At 40.3% G+C, this 26,789-nt stretch overlaps 1 protein-coding gene across 1 annotated transcript; it reads right to left on the bottom strand.

The window, feature by feature from the left end:
- Nucleotides 1-3,390: 3,390 nt before the first annotated feature.
- On the bottom strand, nt 3,391-21,551 carry slc38a5b (solute carrier family 38 member 5b). The gene is made up of 16 exons (XM_029723336.1): nt 21,377-21,551; nt 13,491-13,649; nt 12,668-12,743; nt 12,422-12,537; nt 11,586-11,659; nt 11,099-11,191; nt 10,648-10,729; nt 9,705-9,787; nt 9,399-9,457; nt 8,217-8,345; nt 7,867-7,946; nt 5,985-6,085; nt 5,741-5,865; nt 4,650-4,794; nt 4,426-4,529; nt 3,391-4,211 (listed from the first exon to the last, which is right to left on the bottom strand). Exons 2-16 carry the CDS (start codon nt 13,547-13,549, stop codon nt 4,107-4,109), a joined length of 1,431 nt encoding a protein of 476 aa, XP_029579196.1. The 5' UTR covers nt 13,550-13,649; nt 21,377-21,551; the 3' UTR covers nt 3,391-4,106.
- Nucleotides 21,552-26,789: the final 5,238 nt, after the last annotated feature.

Here is a 26,789-nt window from a genome sequence, read left to right as displayed (position 1 = left end):
CATTAAATAAGTGATAGTCTTCAGACATTACTTTGTCAAAGCAACAAAATAACTAGGGCTTTACAATGATGGTGAAAAGTTGGAGAAATGTTGAGGTTAAGTGGGTTAAAGTCTTCCTAGAAGTGCATAAAGTCTTAATTCATATCATTTTGTTTTTATTTATTGAATTCTCCATGTGGTCTATATTAAAGGGCACTCCATGTGGTCTATATTAAAGGGCACTCCATGTGGTCTATATTAAAGGGCACTCCATGTGGTCTATATTAAAGGGCACTCCATGTGGTCTATATTAAAGGGCACTCCATGTGGTCTATATTAAAGGGCACTCCATGTGGTCTATATTAAAGGGCACTCCATGTGGTCTATATTAAAGGGCACTCCATGTGGTCTATATTAAAGGGCACTCCATGTGGTCTATATTAAAGGGCACTCCATGTGGTCGATATTAAAGGGCACTCCATGTGGTCTATATTAAAGGGCACTCCATGTGGTCTATATTAAAGGGCACTCCATGTGGTCTATATTAAAGGGCACTCCATGTGGTCTATATTAAAAATCACTTCATGTAATATAACATGCTTTTAAAATTCAATATTGGTGCATAATTTCAACTTAAAATATCAAAGGGATGCAAAAGGCACTCTTTTCGTGGGAACAACCCACCTATTTCAATAGCACCAGCATAAAAAATGTCACAAATGAAGAAAATATGATAATTATATTGTTCAAGGTATTTTGGGTTCACTTCCCAGTTGTTTTGATCTCTTGATGTGTTTAGAAATGTGTGATTTAATAGTTCAGAATATTGTGGTGAAAATGGATACCGAATTGAAACCATACTGTCCAGCATATTTAAAAGCCAAACTTGCAATAAATTGAAGACACTGATTCTGCAGAAGGATTCTTATAAAGATACAGAGCTCCTGCACCTTAAAGACTGCTGCCCTATGTAAACAGAGTCATTGAACACTGGTCATTTTAATAATGTTTAAATACTGTTTACCCACTTTATATGTATATGTATGTACAATTTATATGTATATACTGTATTCTAGTCATGGCTCATCATATATAGCTACTGCTGTACACACTTTTTCTATTCATATACTGTCCATACTGTCTTTACACACATTTACATACATATACAGTACCAGTCAAAAGTTCAGACACACCTACTCATTCAAGGGTTTTTCTTTATTTTTACTATTTTCTACATTGTCATAGCGAAGACATAAAAACTATGAAATAACACATATGGAATCATGTAGTAACCAAAAAAGTTTTTTTTTTTTGATTATTCAAAGTAGCCACCCTTTGCCTTGATGACAGCTTTGCACACTCGTGGCATTCTCTCAACCAGATTCATGAGGTAGTCAACTGGAATGCATTTCAATGAACAGGTGTGCCTTGTTAAAAGTTAATTTGTGGAATTTCTTTCCTTCTTAATGCTTTTGAGCCAATCAGTTGTGTTGTGACAAGGTAGAGGTGGTATACAGAAGATAGCCCTATTTGTTAAAAGACAAAGTCCATATTATAGCAAGAACAGCTCAAATAAGCAAAGAGAAATTACAGTCTATCATTACTTAAGACATGAAGGTCAGTCAATGTGGAAAATTTCAAGAACTTTGAAAGTTTCTTCAAGTGCAAAAACCATCAAGCACTCTGATGAAACTGGCTCTCATGAGGACCGCCACAGGAAAGGAAGACCCAGAGTTACCTCTGCTGTAGAGGATAAGTTCATTAGAGTTACCAGCCTCAGAAATTGCAACCCAAATAAAGCCTTCACAGAGTTCAAGTAACAGACACATCTCAACATCAACTGTTCAGATGAGACTATGAGAATCAGGGCTTCGTGGTCGAATTGCTGCAAAGAAACCACTACTAAAGGACATCAATAATAATAAGAGACTAGGTTGGGCCAAGAAACACAAGAAATGGACATTAGACAGGTGGAAATATGTCCTTTGGTCTGTTGAATCCAAATGTGAGATTTTGGGTTCAAACTGCCATGTCTTTGTGAGACGCAGAGTAGGTGGTTCCCACCATGAAGCATGGAGGAGGAGGTGTGATGGTGTGGGTGCATTGCTGGTGACACTGTCAGTGATTTATTTACAATTCAAGGCACACTTAACCAGCATGGCTACCACAACATTCTGCAGCGATACGCCATCCCACCTGGTTTGCGCTTAGTGGGACTATCATCTGTTTTTCAACAGGACAATGACCAAACACACCTCCAGGCTGTGTAAGGGATATTTGACCAAGAAGGAGAGTGATGGAATGGAGCATCAGATGACCTGGCCTCCACAATCACCCAACCTCAACCCAATTGAGATGGTTTGGGATGAGTTGGACTGCAGAGTGAAGGAAAAGCAGCCATCCAGTGCTCAGCATATGTGGGAACTCCTTCAAGACTGTTGGAAAAACTTTCCAGGTGAAGCTGGTTGAGATTATGCCAAGAGTGTGCAAAGCTGTCACCAAGGCTACTTTGAAGACTCTAAAATCTAAAATATGTTTTGATTTGTTTAACACTTTTTTGGTTACTACATGATTCCATATGTGTTATTTCATAGTTTTGATGTCTTCACTATTATTCTACAATGTAGAAAATAGTAAAAAAAAAAAAAAAAAAACCTTGAATGAGGTGTGTCCAAACTTTTGACTGGCACTGTATATGTATTTATATTCCGGACTCTGACATTGCTCGTTCTCATATTGCTCGTTATGATATGTTTAGCATTTTTTAAACAGCTGAAACAGCTTTTTTTCCTGCAATCTACAACCATAATGTTTATGCTTAATTCTGTGTGGGGGAAAATGTGTATGTTTTTCTGCATATCTAAGCATACCTCTTGAGCTGTTTTTTTAAAGAAACTAAATATGCTTCTCTGCATATCTGGGTAAAAGATGGAAAGGAATGTGAGTCTTATTCAGTACAATGAGTTATTGCTTGCTTTTTTTAAGCCTACCAACCTTGCCAGCAGGCATACCAGTTAAGCTATTTAGACAAGTTAGCTAATCTAACTAGCTAGTTATAAGTTTAGGACATGGGGAACCTATATGGGCTAGCTAAGATAATAAAATTGCTAAGTGGCTGGTAGTATTACAAAAAAAAACAACAACAAAACCATTTTTAAACAGGACACATCTGAGAGGGCACACACCTCTGGTTATTGTACTGCTAGATATCGCTGCATAGTTGGAGCTAGAAGCATAAGCATTTCACTGAACCTGTGATAACATCTGCAAAACGGTGTACGTGAACAATAAACTTTGATTTGATAACTGGAGAAGGTGAGTAAACATTACTTGGCATCAAGCAACATGGTCAAATATAAATAGTTAGACCATGCTGAAAAGTGATTGATTTATCATTCGTGGCTCATTTTGTTTTTAAATGGTCTGCAGCTTCTGAGAAAAACTGTACACTACCAGTCAATTACGGTACCTCAAGAAATTTAGCTGAAATTGCCTTCAATAAACAAATCTACGGATAGTGTAATGACATAAAAGTAAATCCATTTTAGAATAACATTTTCTTCTCTTCTCCTTAAAGCTGGTTGATTAAACCACTGTTGATATTTGATCAAGAAACAACAGTGGGGTGAATTGTTTGGCAGTTGGGTAGCGAGGGAAGCCCGACAGTTCAAGAGATCCAGTCTCTTTGCATAGAGAAAATGAACCCCTCCCATCTTCTTCTATCTCTGTCACTTTTGTTTTACACCAGATGCTCTTCATTCGAGGTACTAGCTTAATGGCTTTTGACGCACTCAGCAAGTAGTGGTTTAGGGGTTTATGGGCAACACCCTCATCAGCACCTCTGACACTGCCTGGGTGACATCTCTGACTAGAACTTCCACAAAGAAAGTGACATCACTGGATTCCTCAAAGACTAGCCTCCATGGAAGAGTAGCATGTCCTTTTGATGTGAATTGGTGGGTAAGCGGTCTTACCATGACGCAGGTATGGGTAAGACTCATGATGATGTGGGTCCAGCCTTTCGACCGTGTTTGATCTTTCTCACAATCCAGACGTGATCAAGAAGTGGCACGGCGACAGGGCATGCTGCTGTGTGGCGTTTGGACCCCAACGTCAACGGATGTGCTCTAATGGCCACCTCCAGCTCGTTTCTCTCCGGTCGTCCAGTCGATGATGATGAACGTCAGGCTCATAGACATGAAGATGAAGCCCATGGCTGTAAAACAGGCAGCCTGAAACCAGCCAGAGAAAGAGTTGTTGGAATTCACCTTACAGTCATGAACATTTAAAAAAGAAAAATCCTGACACAAACCAGGGTTTTGGAAGTTCTTTCCAGAACCCATTGTGATACCACCCAAACACTCCGAAAACCTGAGGATTGTGTGTAGAGTTTTAACAAACATGTCTAGACAATGGCAGGAAAATGAATGTCATGTGAAAACCTACCGTGATCTTTGGTCTTGACTTCATTGGTTCTTGTTCGGTGGGAACAATGCGGAGGTAGAATAATCCTGGGAGGATGAAGATCAGACTAGGTGCAGTGGTGGCCCCTGGACAGCCAAATGAGACAATGAGTTAGTCCACTGGTAAGTACATCTAAGGCTGGATGGCAAGAACTGTTGTAGCCTATACTCATGAGCATATGAGTGCTTTTTTTTCCAGAGTCTCACCAATGATGCCAAAGATGTCTCGGATATTGGGCACAATGATTACAAGAACGTTGACCACGAAGAGGAGACACAGGGCGATGGTGATGTGGCGTGCCCAGTGGAAGGGTTTCTCTGGGAACAGGAGCTGGAGAATGGCTCTGCGAATCTGGAGAGAAAGAGGACTCAGGGGAGTATCTACAGTGAAACTTGCAACATGGCTGTCGAGTGTCAGTTATGAGGTATGTTTAAAGTCAATCAACCTAATCTAAAGACCCAATTGATGAAATTACATTCCATACACTTTCCTACCAATACCAACTCTGGGTTAAACAGAGTATAGGATGTACTGTACAAGCTAGCATCAGTTATTCTAAGCATGACACAGTAGCTTAACATTTAGAGAGAAATTGATATATACAGTATCTAGGCTATGTTGGTTTTGAAATGCAAACAATATTTAAAATGCAAACCATTGCAAGCGTCCTTAGAAATACAGTAATAATAGCAGGGGTTCCCAAACTTTTTGGGGCCGGGGACCTCTTTTGTGATAGCAAATTCATCAGGGACCCCCTTAAAATCAGAACACAACTCCGACTTTAGAGTGCGATAAAAATAACCAACCTCGGGCCTTGGGAAATAACATTTTAAAGGCACCCCTCTTCGCATCGGAGAGAAAACTGAGGAGTTTTCAAGGTCATTTCCTGCAATTCCACACATATTGTCCCATGGGGCAGAGAGACAATTTTGCAGTTTTAAAGCTTAAACTACAGTGCATTTATGTTCAAAATGACAATTTTACGAAATACAAGAAACTTGAGTTGAAAACTGGATCATTGATGGAGTACTGTGGATCCCTGTGAGCCTCCCAGGCCCCATTGTGCATCTAAGGGTAGCCTATATTGTAGATTAATAATATTGCAGTGTATTGCATTGTATTGCACCCTCTAAACTTGTTTCACATACCCATTAGCCAAATTTGTTACATCTGTTGTTGCTAGCAATATTTATTTTAAAAAAAAGGAGATCTTAGCGCAGAACCACCAGGGTGGTTCCCATTTCAGGAACCACTGAATTAGAGTACGTAATTAGAGCTAATGAGAGGAGGCTCTTACAGGAAAGAGGACCACGGGGACAGTAAGGGTGACTGCCACCAGCACGGCCACACGCACACACAGGATCAGGGTGTCCAGAGGGTCCACTTTGCTGTAGGTGTGCAGGAGCTCAGATTCCGTGTTCACTACATAAATATATATATGCACACAGACACAAACTGAGTATCTTTTGAAATTCTGAAATCAATATTTTTTTTTCTGTAGCGTGAATACAACTAAAGCTGTCTTGAAGCCCTGGTCTTACCGTAGAAGGTGAGGTAACCAAAGATGGCAGTGAGGAGGTACATGACGAACATGCCCATGATGGACACATTGGCAATACCCTGCATGCGCCTCTTGGTTGCGCTTTGGTGGAAAAGAAAGCAGTTTTTTTTGTCTATTAATGAGGTAGAGGGATTACACTACTAATGTTACATGTATTATATTAAAAATGTCCCTTGACTTAATCAAAAGCCAACAGGTGTAGGTAGATGTGTACAGTTGAAGTCGGAAGTTTACATACACCTTAGCCAAATAAACTGAGTTTAAATGTTTCACAATTCCTGACATTTAATCCTAGTAAAAATAACCTGTCTTAGGTCAGTTAGGATCACCACTTATTATAAGAATGTGAAATGTCAGAATAATAGTAGTGTGAATGATTTATTTCAGCTTTTATTTCTTTCATCACATCCCCAGTGGGTCAGAAGTTTACATACACTCAATTAGTATTTGGTAGCTTTGCCTTTAAATTGTTTAACTTGGGTCAAACGTTTCAGGTAGCCTTCAACAAGCTTCCCACAATAAGTTGGGTGAATTTTGGCCCATTCTTCCTGACAGAGCTGGTGAAACTGAGTCAGGTTTGTAGGCCTCCTTGCTTGCACACACTTTTTCAGTTCTGCCTACAAATTTTCTATGGGATTGAGGTCAGGGCTTTGTGATGGCGACTCCAATACCTTAACTTTGTTGTCCTTAAGCCATTTTGCCACAACTTTGGAAGTATGCTTGGGGTCATTGTCCATTTGGAAGATTTGCTTCAATATATCCACATAATTTTCCTTTCTCATGAGACCATCTATTTTGTGAAGTGCACCAGTCCCTCCTGCAGCAAAGCACCCTCCACTACATGATGCTTCCACCTCCGTGCTTCACGGGTTGGGATGGTGTTCTTCAACTTGCATGCCTCCCCCTTTTTCCTCCAAGAGGACATGTCTCCAAAAAGTACGGTCTTTGTCCCCATGTGCAGTTGCAAACCGTAGTCTGGCTTTTTTTATGGCGGTTTTGGAGCAGTGACTTCTTCCTTGCTGAGCGGCCTTTCAGGTTATGTCGATATAGGACGTGTTTTACTGTGGATATAGATACTTTTGTACCGGTTTCCTCCAACATCTTCACAAGGTCCTTTGCTGTTGTTCTGGGATTGATCTGCACTTTTCGCACCAAAGTACGTTCATCTCTAGGAGACAGAACGCGTCTCCTTCCTGAGCGGTATGATGGCTGCGTGGTCCCATAGTGTTTATACTTCCGTACTATTGTTTGTACAGATGAACGTTGTACCTTCAGGCATTTGGAAATTGCTCCCAAGGATGAACCAGACTTGTGGAGGTCTACCATTTTTCTTCTGAGGTCATGGCTGATTTCTTTTGATTTTCCCATGATGTCAAGCAAAGAGGCACTGATATTGAGGCGTTGAAATACATCCACAGGTACACCTCCAATTGACTCGAATTATGTCAATTAGCCTATCAGAAGCTTCTAAAGCCATGACATCATTTTCTGGAATTTTCCAAGCTGTTTAAAGGCACAGTCAACTTAGTGTATGCAAACTTCTGCCTCACTGGAATTGTGATACAGTGAATTATAAGTCAAATAATCTGTCTGTAAACAATTGTTGGAAAAATTACTTGTGTCATGCACAAAGTAGATGTCCTAACCGACTTGCCAAAACTATAGTTTGTTAACAAGAAATTTGTGGAGTGGTTGAAAAACGAGTTCTAATGACTCCAATCTAAGTATATGTAAACTTCCGACTTCAACTGTATGTGTTGTACTGCAAATTAGTATCGGTAAAGAAGGGTAAAGGTTGTCATATCAGCATGGTGATGTGTGAAGGGAAGAAATTGGGGGTTCATATTGTTTTATGAACTTACTTTTTGAGTTCAGTGTAAATGGGAAGCACCTCGGGGTGACAAACAAAGGCGAACGCCAAGATGGGGATGGTATACGCCGTCTGGAAACCATATAAAGGATAAGTTAAATTAGCAGCATTGCACAAGGAGTGCTTGAGTAAACTCACAAGGCGCTCTGCTTCAATACACATGGACAACCAGTTGCACTGGCTGTAACATGATATGTGCATGGATGCACAAAGTCATTAGCATATTGAATGACATGTGCTCCAACTGCAAATAGCTCCTAAATGTATGTGGTTGTATTGAAGCACAGTAAGAACCTAAGAGCAGAGGTGATGTGGAATAAACACTAAAACATATATTTTAACCTCCTGGTTTATGGTGAACATTTTGCCTTCACACTGTCCCTCCTCTTCCATAGTGGTGTTGATAATTGTTGTGTGATTGCTGCCATTTGGCACCAGGGGGCAGGGGATGTTGAATTTCTTGTATATGACCTTGAGCGAGAGAGAAAGAGAGAGAGAGAGAAGCGAGAGGTAGAGAGGAGAGAGAGAGTGGTGAGATGTCAGCAGAAACATATCAATCCTCTATAGCTGACAACCATGATCACATTTTTATTTATTTTTTATATCCTTTATTTAACTAGGCAGAAAGGAAGAAAAAATCCTTATTTACAATGTGCGCCGCCCTATGGGACTCCCAATCACGGCCGTTTGTGATACAGCCTGGAATCAAACCAGGGTCTGTAGTGACACCTTCAGCACTAAGATGCAGTGCCTTAGATCGCTGCGCCACTCGGGAGCCCTAGACATATCTCTAGTTAACTTGTGAATTCCTGTCCAAAGCCTCATTCATCATTCTGCTTTTGCTAATTGATCAAGGTCAACGATAGAATTTGTCACGTTAACAATGTACCTTTCTGCAGTAAGGCATTTTAAAAAGCAATGCCCAGAATTGTATCAACACCATGCACAGTAGTGTAATCTAGGATTGTGCTCAAGTATTCAAGCAACATTGAACAGTTTCAAACATTTTAACTATAGTTTTAACATATTATAATATTAAAATAATAATTTGGCAAAATGTGGTTAATTTATGATGTTGCCCCATCCCATTTTCTTTGTATGTCAACATAATCAGACAATAACCCATTTCAGAAAGTAAACGTATCCATGTTCTTAGCTAATTTCACCATTGTACAACAAGGCCTGGCTGGCTGTGAGTATACCAAACAGGAGCTAACATGAAATGTCATGTGAGGTAGAGTGGCACAAGATATAAATATCTCCTCATAAATTGTCGAGGGCACATCAGTACCACAGTCTTTAGTCATGACTCATGCCCTAAGCTGTTAACACATTTAACACATTAACAATGGTAAAGAATCACTAAAAACAGAGCATGGACAATGGAAGTCCAATCACCAGGAGGTGAAAACCATATGCCACATCAGAATATAATATTGAAATGTATGATTGCTTGTATAATATATATTGTAATATAATACAGTATAGACATCCATCATCAGATGTCTTCAGATAGTCACTCACCGAGGAAAGGAAAAAGACCATGCAGGTGAGGGAGAAGCCACTGGTGTAACCCAAATACCCTGCAAGATGCAACCAAGGATTGTTACTACAACAAAAACAACAACAACCATCCCACATCCCAGCTGACAATGTTTGGTTTCCAGAACACGTCTGCTCCTGGCCTAAAATATATCCTTAACCGAGCAGAGTCTATAGTCATCCAAATGCTTTGTTTTATGAATAAAGAGGTGCTGACTGAAAGATTGACAGCCAGTGAGGAGCAGCCATGAGGAAAAGTCAAAGGACATTATGAGGTCAGTCACATACCCAGTTGTCTCATCAGGGCAAGTGGGAGGATGACGCATACACTGACGATGATGATGAGGTAATTCCCATTCAGGAACCAATCTCTAATTTAAAACATAAGCAAAAACCAAAACATAGCCAGACACAAAAGTGAATTACTTCTAGGTTCATTATGGCATGCAATGTAGACTATACTAGGACACATACTGTTTAGGGGCAATTGATGCAATGTTAGGTAAAAATGGCTTGTGGTTCTGGTGGGATGGCTAACACAGTTTAGGGACCTGGGGGTAAGCACTGGAGACCTGGGGGTAGGCGTAGGGATTGTAAGGTGCGGCATAATTTGCTGGGTCCATGATATAATGCATTAGCCAATCCTGGGTTTTAGCACCAAGTATTGGGAGGGTTGACTAGTTTGGGTTGGCAGTGAAGAGGAATGAGGATGGTACAATGGACAGATAATAAAGATTGGATGGGGGTGAAAGTCCAGTCCTAACTATAGGAGTTTAGCTCTGATTGGTTCCAGAGAGGGATCAATCAGGAAAGAGTGATCTGGGCTTATGCGGATTTTAACAGCTAGCTTGTTGCATGTTACACCCCCTAAATATTTTTTTTACATTTAATTTATTTAACTAGGCAAGTCAGTTAAGAACAAATGTTTAATTACAATGACGGCCTACACCGGACGACGCTGGACCAATTGTGTGCCACCCTATGGGACTCCCAATCACGGCTGGTTGTGATACAGCCTGGAATCGAACCAGGGTGTCTGTAGTGACACCTCAAGCACTGAGATGCAGTGCCTTAGACCGCTGCGCCACTCAGGAGCAGTGTTTTCGTGGACAAGTAACGTTGTCAACAAAAACTCCTGGCCTTAAACATACATCAGTAAGTGTGCCGAAGACAATAGTCCTCATGTTAGTTTGCTACACTGAAAGGTGTGGAAAGGTGCTGCTCCACTTACCCAGTGTTTGATGACAAGCCCAGGAAGGCTTGAATGACCAGAGGTAACTCATACTTCACAATGAAGAGGTAACTGGACATTGCTGGAGGGGGTTAAACATATTTCAGAGTTCTTAACTTCTATTATCATAAGAAACACAGACACACCCTGCCCATTTTACCTGTATTTTAGTCTGCCTAAAAAGGCTTAGCAATATCACACAAACATTGGAGGAAAACTTTCTGTCATGAACCACTAAAACTTTTATGAGCCATGAAATCCATGAGTGCAGTGAAGCCATGAGCGCATTTATATTTACCCATGTGGTTCTCTTCAAAACAGATACTATGTGTTAGTGCCAGTGGGTGAATATATTACTGTATTAGAGGGGCAAAATGTTTTTGCACTTTTATGGACAGAGGGTCCTATTCAATCAAACTCAATGACCCAATTCCTCCTCCTAGGTACTTACCACCAATGTTGTGAAAGGTTATAATGACACCCGCTGCTATTTTTCCTGGGTGTCCAAAAGCCCGGAAGCCCAGCTGTTCATACGCACGAATACCTGAACAGACAAACAAGATATTAGTCTGTTAAAGAGTAGACATGGGACAGGATCTATATGCCATGACATTAGAAGACACTTTTATCTAAAGTAACAGTGAGTGCATACATTTTTGTATATGTGACACCAGCGAACCAACAACTACCAATTTACAGACAGCTTGGTTCATATGGTGGATCCCTACTTTAGGTTTGTCTATAAAAAAAAGCTGCCATTTCTGTCAGGCATTTGTGGAGGGGTAAAATCACAGGTTTTTCAATGGTCCAAATGCAGAGGGAAAGTTTGTTGACAGAAAAGTCAGTTCACTTTTCTCACCTTGTTATGATAAACTTTGTGATTCAGCTTTCAATTTGTCTTTGATTCCTAAGGTTGATCCTAAGTAACACATACTCACCCACAACTCCAGCACTCTTAAGCAGGAGGTGAACCGAGTAGCTGGACAGACAGGCGATACATGTCAATAGGATTCTGCAGAGCACAAACAACTGACTTAGAGATTTTGGAAAGGTAAACAACATAATTAATTTCATGTGGATTCAGCCAATGTTAAAATAATGAATCCCATGGTCAGCCCACCGCTTCACAGATGCATCAAACAAACAAAGTAAACTCTACAAGAATAGACTGCCCTCCTGTGACAGCAAATTGATTGGCACAATGCACAAATGATTTATTCATAAACGTTTAAACAATTCTTGACTTCTGACTGGACCTGACGTGAATGTGAGCAACCCAAAGTGCAAAGGATGCTGGGGAGCCATATCTGTGGTGTGCTCACACCCAAGCTACAATTCATCAGCCAACTCTTTGCTATATTTAACTCCTGAAATCTGATTTAGGAGTCCAATGTGTCTCAAATCTCACCATAAAAATGACATATGGACACACCAACACACACCACTCTTCGCCACTGTTCTTTTAACCATTCGAGGACCGTAAATGTTAAACATTAGATTGACTACTTTTTTCATATCATTTTTGTCAGGATTCCACTGTAGTGTTTTGGTAACATTGTTGCTATGTGTTGTGCAGTAACAGTGTGTATCAAACCATATTGGGAGGACCTGTGACCTTTTGACAACAACAAAAAACAAGACAAATAATCCTTCCCCCAAAAATGTTGTCCTGCTAAGAGCTGTGTAATATTTAACTTGTTGGGGGTGTGTGTACTAATTTGTCTGTTGTCACATCAAGGAATCACATAGGGACATAATGTGTTGCTGTACTTACATAAAGAGAACGACGCCTGTGTTTGACATGGCATACGACAGTCCTAGAATTCCACTCCCCATTATGGCATTACTGAGGTTAAAGACGGACATTCCGAAAGAGGTTTTCCCCTCAAACTGCCAAGGACACAAAGACATGAATGTCCGTTGTTATAACTCCTCATGATGACATTTCATGACATGACATCTCAACATAAAAAGGATGACTGCCAGCTCCAAAGCTGTTGCCATAGTTCTTCATACTCACGTCTGTAAACTGGGGCTTCTTGGTCCCATCACTCTTATGTGGTAACATCTCCTCTTCCTCTTCCGCCTGCGGGATACTATGAAGTCAATCAAACCAAGGAAATATAAAAACTATACGGTTAAACAACACTCAATTTCCTCAATGTCCAACTTCAGCCAAGCAAAGTATAAATTATAATCCATTGGGTGCTTGAAAATGCTCTCCATGAAAGAGTACTGTATCCATTTAAATGTTTAAAATGCATCTGAGGTAAACTAGTGTTTACAAAAAGCATGTTTTCACTGGTATTTTTCCAGGTTTTCAACAGAAATATGATACATTTTCTGCAAAACCATGACAGTGGATTTCATTTAACTTGTTTAATCTGCTCAAAATAGCCGAACAAACATAACAATACATTTCTGTACTAAAAAAAAAACCAGGGCAAAAAACGAGTTGAATGAACATTGTTTCCATGTTATTTCAATAAAATAAATCAATGTGATGATGTTGAATCAACGTGGAAAATGTCGTCTTTTTTTCTCCCAACTTTTAACCTAAATCCAATGTCATGGTGAATTTTTTTGTTGTTGTTGAATTTGCATTAGTTGACAACCACCACAAGACCATGTCAAACTAGACTGTAGACAATTCATCTACACAAACAGTGACAAATATAGGGTGGTAATAGTCTTGTCTGTCAGAAAACAAACACAAATATCCTTGGAATTTGTGGAATCTTGGTGGCCTTTTTGAAATCAAAATACTATCATGCACACAACTGTCAGAATGATAATATCATGCATGCCAGGTAGCAATATGTGCAGTCAAAGAGGACACATACCCATTTTCCAAAGGGACGAAGCCATGGTGGTGACCATTTGATAGCTTTTGGAGTTCCATATTGTTTTTTGCTGATACAAAGAGGGCTGGGTGTGACTGTTGGTTCTTCACTGACTGGAGGAAAACATTGAAGGACTCACAAGGATGCTAAAGTTCCAATCTGAAAAAAGAGAAAAAGATGTACCTTAGCTAAATGAACAACTTATCTTTTGGATGTCATTCCAGATGATAGACAGAAAAATGTAAACAGTCAGGTTTTTGACATACATTGAAAACGGTTTGGGGAATTTGCACGTTGCAAAGTGAAGCCTAGACTCTAGGGTAACTGTGGGAGTTGTCAAGTTGTCTTTCACTATGGGACCACATGTCTGCTTCCCACCAGAGGAATCCATAGCACCACTCTCTCCCTGCATGTGTCATTTCATTTGACGGCTCAGGTTGCATTGCCAGTAATGAGACTCCTGGCTACTTTTGAATTCCTTCCAATAGAATTCCTTCCAATATAAGTCCTGTCAATAGCATTTGAATGAGGACAACCATACTGTAAACAGGTGAAATCAAATCACCTTGCTCAATGTTTCTGACACAACAGGATTTGGAAAAGTGGGCTGTTACCATTACTCTTTCAGTAGGGTTTGGTTTACTTGGCAGATCTACTTTGAAGTCCTTCTGCATACAACTCATAATTGATGTAACACTTTCCTCCATTACAAAATGAAGTACAGACTGTTAGGGCCCGTTCTTTTTTTGTTTCAATCAACTCACGTTTCCCAGAAAAGGGATGTAAATACATTTTACATTTTTTTACATTTTAGTCATTTAGCAGACGCCCTTATCCAGAGCGACTTACAGTAGTGAATGCATACATTTCATACATTATTTTTCTGTGCTGGCCCCCCGTGGGAATCGAACCCACAACCCTGGTGTTGCAAACACCATGCTCTACCAACTGAGCTACAGGGAAGGCTAAGTCTGATATAAACTAAACCTGGAAGCACTGTGTTGCCATCACAGACTTTGTTGTGAACACAAACTTTGTTAACTCTGTTATTTATCAATCTTTTATTTATCCGGGTGAGTGCCATTGAGGTAGGAATCTCTATTTAAGGGATCCCTGGTATTGGTTTAGGATTTCACTCTTGTACATCTACACTGCAGTGTTACTAAAGTGTAAGATACCTACCAGCCCTATGCCAACTGGTGTGCCAGCTGGGATTTGACGTCATTACAGACTAAACTGGCAAACAAGAAATGTCACAATTTGCTGAACAAATAGAGTTATATGAGGCTGCTTACATAACGCCTTCTGATACATTGACACAAGAATTACAGTGCCTTAAGAAAGTATTCACACCCCTTGACTTTATTCACATTTTGTTGTGTTACAGCCTAAATTTCAAATGGCTTAAATGTAGATGTTGTGTCACTCATCTATACACCCCATAATGTCAACGTGGAATTATGTTTTTTATTGTTTTGTTTTGTTATAAATTAATAAAAAATGAAAAGCTGAAATGTCTTGAGTCAATAAGTATTCAACCCCTTTGTTATGGAAAGCCTAAGTTCAGGAGTAAGAATGTGCTTAACAAGTCAAATAATAAGTTGCATGGACTAACTCTGTGTGCAATAATTGTGTTTAACATTATTTTTGAATGACTACCCCATCTCTTTACCCCACACATACAATTATCTGTAAGGTCACTTAGTCGAGCAGTAAATTTCAAGCACAAATTCAACAGCAAAGACCAGCGAGGTTTTCAAACGCCTCGCAAAGAAGAGCAACTATTGGTTGATGCGTAAAAAGAAGCAGACATTGAATATCCCTTTGAGCATGGTGAAGATATAAATTACACTTTGGATGGTGTATCAATACACCCAGTCACTACAAAGATACAGGCGTCCTTCCTAACTCGGTGTCAGAGAGGAAGGAAACAGCTCAGGGATTTCACCATGAGACCATTGGTGATTTTAAACCAGTTACAGAGTTAAATAGCTGTAATAAGATAAAACTGAGGATGGATCAACAACACTGCAGTTACTCCACAATACTAACCTAAATGACAGAGTGAAAAGAAGGAAGCCGGTACAGAATATAAATATCCAAAACATGCATCCTATTTGCAATAAGGAACTAAAGTAAAACTGCTAAGAATGTGACAAAGAAATGTACTTTTTGTCTGAGTACAAAGCATTATGTTTGGGGCAAATCCAACACAACACATCACTGAGTAGTACCACTCTTCATATTTTCAAGCATGGTGCATTATGTTATGGGCATGCTTGCCATCGGCAAGGAATAGGGAGTTTTTTGGACAAAAAGAAAAAGAATAGAGGCAAAGTCCTAGAGGAAAACCTGGTTCAGTCTGCTTTCCAACAAACACTGGGAGTCAAATCCACCTTTGAGCAGGACATTAACCTAAAATGCAATGCCAAATATACATGAGTGGTCTAGTTACAGTTTTGATTTAAATCAGCCTGAAAATCTATGGCAGGACTTGAAAAAGAATGTCTAGCAATGATCAACAACCAACTTGATAGAGCTTGAAGAATTCTTTAAAAAATGATGGGCAAATATTAGACCATCCAAATTTGCAAAGCTCTAAGAGACTTACCCAGAAAGACTCACAGCTGTAATCGCTGTCAAAGGGGATTCCAACATGTATTGACTTAGGGGGATGAATACTTATCTAATCAAAATATATTTGTTTTATTTTCCATTAAAAAAAAAATTTAAATATAATTTTGTGTGGATCGTTGACAATTTTAAAAAAATTGAATCCATTTTAATCCCTAATTGTAACACAACAAAATGTGGAAAAATTTAAAGGGGTGTGAATACTTTCTGAAGGCACTGAGTACAACAGGATAAGGCATGTGTCCCTTTATCAAGCCTTGTCAGTTGTGTTTGCCCACTGACAAGGCAATGCTGTATTTTGTTATCTTATAGCTAGGCTACTTTTGTTCTCAGTGTGCTGTATTACAGACAATAGTCTTTTCATTCAAAAACATGGTCTGATTAGCCAAAGAAAATATCCAAGTATGTCTGAACTTTCAACGTGTAGGCCTATGCTTAACTCATGACTAATGTTCTTTGTTACCCCCACACAACATTTTTGTCTATTTTATTATGGCATGAAAGTACAACCAACATACAGTATCTTGGATAAAAGCAGCCATATATCATAGTTACTGCTTTTGAAAGTAAGCTTTTCTGTTTGACCTTTACCATAGAAAACATTACTGCTTCTTGCAACTTTAAGAAACTGTGTTGCACTGCTGAACCCAATGACCCTCTAGAGGAAAGATGTGTTTTCTAGTACAAGTGATGCGGGATGTTGGAATTCACATTTAAATGCACGCCAGAAGTTTTTCTTAAACCCTGGGATGGATACGTGGCTCACTGGGTCCAAAGATGCAGTTTGGAGTAAATCCAGGTTTTCACTAGCTGCAACTCCCCACCAGTTGCTAGAGACCTCAGCCTTGTAACCTATCATGTCAAACATGAGTTTGATAAGGTTCGACCACTCTGACATCACATGACACATCATGCGCTTTTCAAACGTGACTCAGGTAGCGGGTTCCCTAACACGTATTAGACTTTTTCTGAGAGACACATGATGATTGGATATGATCGGATGATTTGTCAGAATGTGACATCTGATGACCCATACTCAGGTCACACTTTATTTGGATAGTCCGGATAGTCCATCTGTAGATGCTCTACAGATGGTCATACTATCAACAAACTATCTGTTGATAAGCAACTGTTGATAAGAAACCTGTTAAGGTTACGGTTAGGGTTAGGATTAGAATAAGGGTTAGGGTAAGGGTTAAGGTTAGAGTTACGGCTAGGGCTAGGGTTAAGGTAAGGGTTAAGGTTAGGATAAGAGTTAAGGTTAGGGATAGGGATAAGGTTTAGTAGATAGTTAGTTGAAATGTTACTGATAGTCTGTAGAGCATCTACAAATGAACTATCCAAATAAAGTGTTACCCTTTGATATGGGTAAATTGTACTCCAATGATGTCCTATGGGGCAACTCTAGTTTCTATATCAATAATACCCAACAAGTTTCATCATCAGCCAAATGTAAAGTGATAAATGTTACCTATATAACATATACAACAATGTAATCCCGCACATATCATACTACACACAAAATAAAATACTTGCTACAGATTTGTGATTGGTTTGGTTATGCAGTTTGTAATAGAAATATCATGTAGCAGCTCGGTTTGAAGGCCAGTGAGATTTGTGGGAGCCTGCGTCTCATGTGTTCTATCGACAGCGATGCCAAACCATAATTCAGGAAATAATGTCTTGCGAGGAAATGTGTGAGAAAAGAACGTCAAGGTCTTGATATAACTATTACTGTGCTATTACATTTAGATAAGGATTAAGAAAAAAGTTGAATATATTTGCAGAGCCTAAACCGGGATGGAAAGGACACCAACACTAAGAAAAGCCATGTGTGAAATCACACCAGTTCAATGGAAAAAAGAACTCACAAACATACATTTTATGTCTGCCGCAGAATGTCACCCTTATTTTCTAAAGGTCCAATGCATCTGTTTTTATCTAAATGTTAAATCATTTCTGGGTAACAATTAAGCACCTTAATGTAATTGTAATTGTTTTTAATCAAAATTGTCAAAAATGAACAAAAATAGCTTCTTTGCAAAGAGCAATTTCTCAAGAAAGAATTTTGCTAGGACTGTCTGGGAGTGGGGAGGGGTAAACTGAAAACTGAAAACTGTCTGTTAATGGCAGAGAGGTTTGGAACTCTCTTTCTTATTGGTCTATTAAGTAGGCAGGCCAAAACTACATGCCACAAAAACAGGCTGAGATTTCAGACTTCAAAACAGCTCTGATATCAAACAGCTCTTAGACTAAAGAGCTTTATCATAATTTTCACAATTTCACAGTATTATTCCAACCTCATAGTGTGGAAATATATATAAAACACAGGAAAATCTAGTTTTTGACTGCACTTGGTCTTTAATGAGTCTACTAAACCCCCCAACACATTTTTCATTCTGAACTGATAGACATTAGACCAGAAGAGGTCGTGTACTTTAGACTAGCTGTCGCCATTGGCGTCGGCTAATGGGGATCCTAATAAATCAAAAACTCCTTACACACACCTCCCCTGAGAGAACTGGTTATGCTAATGCAGATAATGTAGCTCTTAACCTTTACCATGCAGGTTTTTATGAACAACTTACCCCTTTAAAAACAGTTCATTTTTCAGTGAAGTATCTCCCTCTAATGTACTAAGATCCGATTCAGGTAACAATCTATCCACACTCTCTAGTGAGTCAGTCAGTCAGTCCGTCTATATATTATTTACTTAACCTTCTCAGCACCCAGTTGAAGCCCTTCGGAAAGAGTGAGTGTAGCAAGAGATAAAGAGAACAATAGAGAAGAGGAGATAAAGGGAGAGTTTTCAGTTACAGTTTATTTAGTAATACCACTTCACTATTTATTTTCCATAAATCTTTAATGCTCAAAATATTTAAAGTCTGTGTGTGTGTGTGCGGGGGGGGGGGTGTCTGCAGTTCCCACACCCATTCCACCAACATTCCTTTCTCTGTCTCTCTTCCTTTTCACATTTCTACATTGCTACGTTACATGTGTAATTTTTCTCCTCGCTAAGTCGCTCCCTCTTCAGCTAAAATCTTTATTCTAATACATGAAGAGCCCCTGGCAAGAAGGGTCGGGCATGCACATTCTTGCATTGCGTCTTGGGAATCAAACTCCAGAATGCCTTTCTACTGTGTTCTCACTTCACACCAACACAAAATGTTTCTAAAAAAAATCAACACCTAACCATCACCGCTACTACAAACAAACACACACATAAATGCACTGGTGACCCATGCACACACACGCACGCACACAAACACACATGATCTATTTCTAAACACATTATCTACATTGCAATGCTCTTTCGTTGAAATGTAGTCTTTTCTGATGTTTATGTTGGATGTTTTAGGAAGTTGAGTGCTTTTCCAGCCACAGTGGTCGGCAACCAATAGAGCCAGGAAATCCTCTCTCAGTGAAGAAGGATGATCTCAGGTTAAAAAGGTCTAAAATGAAAGCGGTATTTCTGATAAAATGTCTATTTTAATATTTAGCTAAAAAGCCAAACAAGCTAGGTTTCTTATATGATGGATTATTGACTGCTATCAGAAAACACATAGCTTAATCTGTAATGGGAAGAAAAAGTTAATAGTGGGAGATCCATCAACCATCAACCAAAGCCTGTTGAATCGTGCTTTCGGCCCACAGAAGAACCACAAATATGTACCACCATGTGACGGTAGTTTGAAATGGTGGATAGACATTGCAACTTCCCTGTATTACTGAAGCTAGTATTCAGCTATTTATATGTTTCCAATGCTTAGTTGCTGAGTGAGTGAGAGAAACAAATATGCCTGAAGAAAAAAAGGGAAAGTATTAGGCACAGCAGAGAACAGCACATAAAACACCTTCTGACCCCATCTTTTCTGTGCAATTGAGGGGTGTATACATTACATATTACGCAATAACCTTCCATTTTTGTCTTGCTTTCTATTGGCTGTTTAAGAGGTTGCTATGCAGATTATGTAAATATAATTTGAGGAAGAGCTATAAATTATGTTCTCTAATGGTAGGATCAACTGATTCTTGCATTTATTAGACAAAGTGAAAAAATTGATTTCTTGCTCAAACAACTGAAGTAGCCAGTTAACCCTCTTGCTTATAGTTGCACTAGGGTCGGTAGCAGAAGCCAAAGCAACCATTTTGGAATGTTTGTGTTAGCTAATCAGCTCCTTTGTTGTTCAAAGGAGCTGACGAAAACAGCAGTTTACTTCAAAACGTTCAATCTTCTTGGTGTAACAGTTGGGATAATGGGACAAAATCAGAGTACAACACATTTGTCATCCCTTGATTAAAGTACCTTTTCCGAGCCATACCTCGCCCCGGGCTCCATGGTGTCTTATTATACACAGGAATGCTGTCAGACCCCAGTGCAGCTGTAAGGAAGTGGGTTGGATCCGCTGGCTAACAACTGAAGTAGAAGGCACTCCATTGGACACTAGTGTCCAGTAGACACTCAATTATAAAAATAGAGTGTATTACAGATCCACACGAACTGTGACATTTCGGTCTGAGACTTTTGCATTTACAGACAAAGAATGAGTTCAGGATCCATGAGTGGTGGGTTTGATTCACATTAAAAAACAGTCAGACCAGAAAAATATTAATCAATCATTACACTTAACTATAAAACATGCTGTTCTGCGCAATTCCCTAAATACATTGTCAGTCACACAAAGGAGACAGTGGCCACTGAATCTGTTTGTCAGTTGGTGCAGTTACTCCTGTGAGCTCACTACTTATCACACTGTGTCTGTCTTTGACCTTTCTAAATTGACTTATTCAGACCAGTGTTCCAACAATTCATATATATATATATATCCACATACATGACACTGCTCAGGAAAAAACTGAATCATAAAACTGATTTATTCAAATAATGTTGTGTAAATCAAATCATGTCGTACTACTGACAATGACAAGTTCCACTATGCTACCTCACAATGCTACCTCACTGACAATGACAAAATCCACAATGCTACCTCACAATGCTATCTCACTGACAATGACAAATTCCACAATGCTACCTCACAATGCTACCTCACTGACAATGACAAATTCCACAATGCTACCTCACAATGCTATCTCACTGACAATGACAAATTCCACAATGCTACCTCACAACAATCCCTACCGATGTCCACCAGTGGATATTCAATGGTATTTTACCCTTCTTGTCAAGATCCTGCTATGACCCCCACGTGGCATGGCAATACATAGAGCAGAATAAAGGAATGTTCTATTACCTTCGAATGCAGAGAACGTAGAGTTTCAAAGACAGAGAGTTAGTGAAGTGTGTCCTGAGAAGAAGAGATGTTTTCTTGGCCAAGGTGTTGTTTTGCCCAATTGTAATTGGCCTGAGTTTATAGCCAAGAGGAAAGAGCAGAGTGTCTGCTAAGAGTAAGGGAGAGGGTTAGGGGGCGAGCACATATAGAGGAAAAGGCACTAAAAGGGAGGGTTGTTCAAAATGATGGTCTCAAGTTTCTTATGACGTCACACATGCTCACTACTTTGCTGCTGTCAAAAGCAGGCGGTCAGGGGCCTTTTCTCGCAACAATTGCTCCATTGGGAATCTATCACATTTGGAGGCACACTCAGATACACTAGACCCATTGACTTGTTGTCCTATCAGCAGACTTCATTCTTACATGCCCCCCTTTTCCAAAAAAACTGGCAACATTGGAAATAAATATGGTGAGGTGATCAACCTCTGGTTGCTTTAGAGTCCGGCCCAGTGGTATGAGTTACATCAGGCCCCCTTATGAAATACAGTCGAAAGGAAAGGTAAACCCCAAGGCTACATGAAGCTAAACTCAGAACTGCTGAAAGCAGTCAAACGTTTTAAACTCAATAGAGTCGTTAAGACAAAGCTGCATCCAAACACCAGATGGCAGAAAAGGAAAGTACTCCCATGGTTGTCATTCTGATTCTGATGAATCAGGGATAGCGACTTTTGTAAATGTGTTTGTTACTAGAAATCTCTGCATTAAAAAATGTATATAAAATGTAGGACCTATAACATCTGAGAAAAAATACACTGTTTATAACTGTTTAGGGGTGATGAGGGTGCTGTAGCACACTCTGAACAATCAGAAGAAAAAATATATATAAATAATTTGTGGTCACACCCAATGATGTGTTTAAATCCTGGATGACTGACAGGGGCACCATATTGGCAGACCTCCATTCTAAAAAAAGATTTTGGAAGCTATAGAAATATATTTATTAATGTCTACATTCGTTTTTTGACACATTTATTATATTACGCACACCTTAATCCATACTTTTAAATGATATTATGTGAGCTAAACATAAAACATATATAAAACATTTTCCTTAAAGTATTTGTTTTAGAGAATACTAATGTTACGGTCCCCCACTACAACAACAAAAATACTTAAATACATGTAATTTTGTCCTTGAAACATTTAATTTAAATAGTGTAGAATTCCATTCATTCCTATGGAGGACTGCTCCAACTGGGGAGTGCCAATATGGCCGACAGGTGGCTTCAAAGCCTCACCACCTCCCTTCCAGACACACTCGACCCACTCTAATTCGTCTGACAGATCAACGGATGACGCAATCGCCATTGCACTGCACACTGCCCTCACCCACCTGGACAAAAGGAATGCATATGTGAGGATGCTGTTTCTTCAACTGCAGCTTGACCTTCAATACCGTAGTGCCCTCTAAGCTCACCACAAAGCTCACAACCCTGGGACTGAACTCCTCCCTATGCAACTGGGTCCTGGACTTCAAATAAGAAAAAAAGTGTTAAGAAAGTATTTACTAAAATAAACTGAAGTAAAAAATAAATAGACCAAATAAAAATATATTAAAAAAATACGAAAAATAACTGATAATTAAGGAGCAACAATAAAATAACACAGAGTCAATGTGCAAGGGCACCGGTTAGTCGAGATAATTGAGGTAATATGTACATGTAGGTAGAGTTAAAGTGACTATGCATGGATAATAAACAGAGAGTAGCAGCAGGTTAAAAATGGGGGGTGTGGACAATGCACATAGCACGGGTGCCATTTGATTAGCTGTTCAGGAGTCTTATGGCTTGGGGCTAGAAGCTGTTAAGAAGCCTTTTGGACCTAGACTTGGGGCTCCGGTACCGCTTGCCGTGCAGTAGAGGAAAGAACAGTCTATGACTAAGGTGGCTGGAGTCTTTGGCAATTTTTCGAGCCTTCCTCTGACATCGCCTGGTATAGAGGTTCTCCACTGCTGTCCCATCGATGTGGATAGGGGGGTGCTACCTTTGCTGTTTCACGATCATCTCCTTTGTTTTGTTGATGTTGAGTGAGAGGTTATTTTCCTGACACCACACTCCAAGAGCCCTCACCTCCTCCCTGTAGGCTGTCTCGTCGTTGTTGGTAATCAAGCCTACTACTGTTGTGTCGTCTGCAACTTGATGATTGAGTTGGAGGCTTGCATGGCCACTCAGTCATGGGTAAACAGGGAGTACAGGAGGGAGTTGAGCACGCACCCTTGTGGGGCCCCAGTGTTGAGGATCAGCGAAGTGGAGTGGTTGTTTCCTACCTTCACCACCTGGGGGCGGTCCAGCAGGAAGTCCAGGACCCAATTGCACAGAGCGGGGTTGAGACCCAGGGCCTCAAGCTTAATGATGAGCTTTGAGGGTATTTATGGTGTTGAATGCTGAGCTGTATTCAATGAACAGCATTCTTACATAGGTATTCCTCTTGTCCAGATGGAATAGGGCAGTGTTCAGTGTGATGGAGATTGCATCGTCTGTAGACCTATTGGGGTTGTAAGGAAATTGAAGTGGGTCTAGGCTGACAGGTAAGGTGGAGGTGATATGATCCTTGACTTGTCTCTCAAAGCACTTCATGAAGACAGAAGTGAGTGCTACGGAGCGATAGCCATTTAGTTCAGTTACCTTTGCATTCTTGGGTACTGGAACAATTGTGGCCATCTTGAAGCATGTGAGGACAACTGACTGACCCGTTGAACTGCAACTCCACTTTGTCTCTATACTCACATTTTGCTTGTTTGAATGCCTTGCGGTGGGAATAACTACACTGTTTGTATTCGGCTATATTCCCAGTCGCCTTTCCATGGTTAAATGCGGTGATTCGCACTTTCAGTTTTGCGCGAATGCCGCCATTTATCCATGGTTTCTGGTTAGGGTAGGTTTTAATAGTCACAGTGGGTACAACATCTCATATATACCTCCTTATAAACTCACTCACCGAATCATCATATACGTCAATATTATTCTCTGAGGCTACCTGATACATATCCCAGTTCGCATGATCAAAACAATCTTGAAGCGTGGATTCCGATTCGTCAGACCAGCGTTGAATAGTCCTTAGCACGGGTACATCCTGTTTGAGATTCTGCCTATAGGAAAAGAGGAGCAAAATGGAGCCGTGGTCAGATTTGCCGAAAGGAGATCGGGGGAGGGCCTTGTATACATCGCGGAAGTTAGAGTAACAGTAGTCCAGCGTTTTTTTAGCGCGAATGCTATAGACGATATGCTGATAGAATTTAGGTAGCCTTGTTCTCAAAAGTCCCCAACTACAACAAATGCAGCCTCGGGATATATGGTTTCCAGTTTGCATAAAGTCCAGTAAAGTTCCTTCTGGGCCGTCGTGGTATCGGCTTGAGGTGGGAGACACACGGTTGTGACAATAACGGAAAATAATTATTTTGGGTGATAATACTTTTGATTGTGAGGAATTCTATGTCAGTTGAACAAAAGGACTTGAGTTCTTGTATGTTGTTACAATTACACCATGAGTCGTTAATCATGAAACATACACCACCGCCCTTCTTCTTCCCGGAGAGATGTTTATTCCTGTTGGCGTGACGCACCGAGAATCCAGAAGGCTGGACCGACTCCAACAGCATATCCCGAGAGAGCCATGTTTCCGTAAAACAGAGTACGTTACAATCCTTGATGTCTCTCTGGAAAGCAACCCTTGCCCTAATTTTGTCTACCTTCTAATCTAGGAACTGGACATTAGCGAGTAATATACTCGGAAGCGGTGGGTGGTGTGCGCGCCTCCGAAGTCTGGCCAGAAGACAGCTCTGTCTTCCTCTTCTCCAGCGGCATTGTTTTGGGTCAGCCTCTGGGATCAGTTCAAATGCCCTGGGTGGTGCGGACAAAAGATCCACATTTTTGGAAAGTCGTATTCCTGGTCGTAATGCTGGTAAGTTGACGTCTCTGATATCCAATAGTTCTTCCCGGCTGTATGTTATAACGCTTAAGATTTTCTGGGCTAACAATGTAAGAAATAATACTTAAAAAAACTAAATACTGCAAAGTTTCCTAAGGACAAGATGCGAGGCAACCCTCTCTGTCGGCGCCAACTTGTTCGGACTACATTGTTTGTATTCGACCATATTCCCAGTCACCATGGTTAAATGCGGTGGTTCGCGCTTTCAGTTTGGTGCGAATGCTGCCATCTATCCACGGTTTCTTATTTGGGTAGGTTTTAATAGTCACAGTGGGAACAACATCGGCTATACACTTCCTGATGAACTCAGTCAACGTGTCAATGTATACTTCGATGTTATTCTCAGAGGCTACCCGGAACATATCCCAGTTCGCGTGATCAAAACAATCTTGAAGCATGGATTCCGATTGGTCAGACCAGCGTTAAATAGACCTTAGCACGGGTACTTCCTGTTTGAGTTTCTGCCTATAAGAAGGGATCCAGGCTGTATCACAACCAGCCGTGCTTGGGAGTCCCATAGGGCGGCGCACAATTGGCCCAGCGTTGTCAGGGTTTGGCCGTTGTAGGCCGTCATTGTAAATAAGAATTAATTTTTTTTAAAGTAACCTTCATTCAACTGACTTACCTAGTTAAATGAAGGTTAAATAAAAAATAAATAAAGGGGATGAACAAAATGGAGTCATGGTCTGTTCTGCCAAAGGGAGGGTGGGGGAGGGCCTTGTAGGCATCCCGGAAGTTGGAGTAGCAGTGGTCGAGTGTTTTAGCAGCGCGAGTACTACAGTCAATGTGTTGATAGAACTTCGCTAGGGTTTTCCTCAAATTTGCTTTGTTAAAATCCCCAGCTACAATAAATGCGGCCTCAGGATATGTGGTTTCCAGTTTGCACAATGTCCAGTGTAGATCCTTGAGGGCCGTTGTGGTATCGGCTTGAGGGAGAATATACATTCACACTTGTATTGGGCTGCATCACAGCCTGTTGCAGCAAGGCGCTAAAGAGGGTGGTACGGCTCAACCAAACGTACCATTGGGTACACACTGCCTATCCCCAACCCCACCCCAATGGACATTAATCATTGTTGACCTCCACACAGACATGGCCACATGGTCTGCTTATCTCGCGTGGACAGATTTGGGGTGGAGTAATGCCGCGTTCCAATACTAGTCGGAACTAGGAAACTCAGAAATGTCCGACTTGCTAAATGGTTGTAGTTGTACCGTGCCGCATTTACCAGTTGGCAAGTCAGACATTTCCGAGTTTCCTAGTTCTGACTAGTACATGAACGTGGCACAAATCCTTTCGCTTCGCCTCTTCCTCGACGCAGTACCCAGTCATGCGACTCTAGAAGCGGGGGTTTGCTGGGAATCATAGTTTTACTTTGCCAACTCTCCAATTTTTTTACAACACTGCTGAAGAATGTTGAAACTCAGCATCCCATAGAACACTGCT

Source organism: Salmo trutta, chromosome 30, assembly GCF_901001165.1.
Source record: "Salmo trutta chromosome 30, fSalTru1.1, whole genome shotgun sequence".
Classification (NCBI taxonomy): Eukaryota; Metazoa; Chordata; class Actinopteri; order Salmoniformes; family Salmonidae; genus Salmo; species Salmo trutta.
Note: the sequence above shows the minus strand (reverse complement) of the source record. Positions and strands in the feature narration are given on the sequence as shown.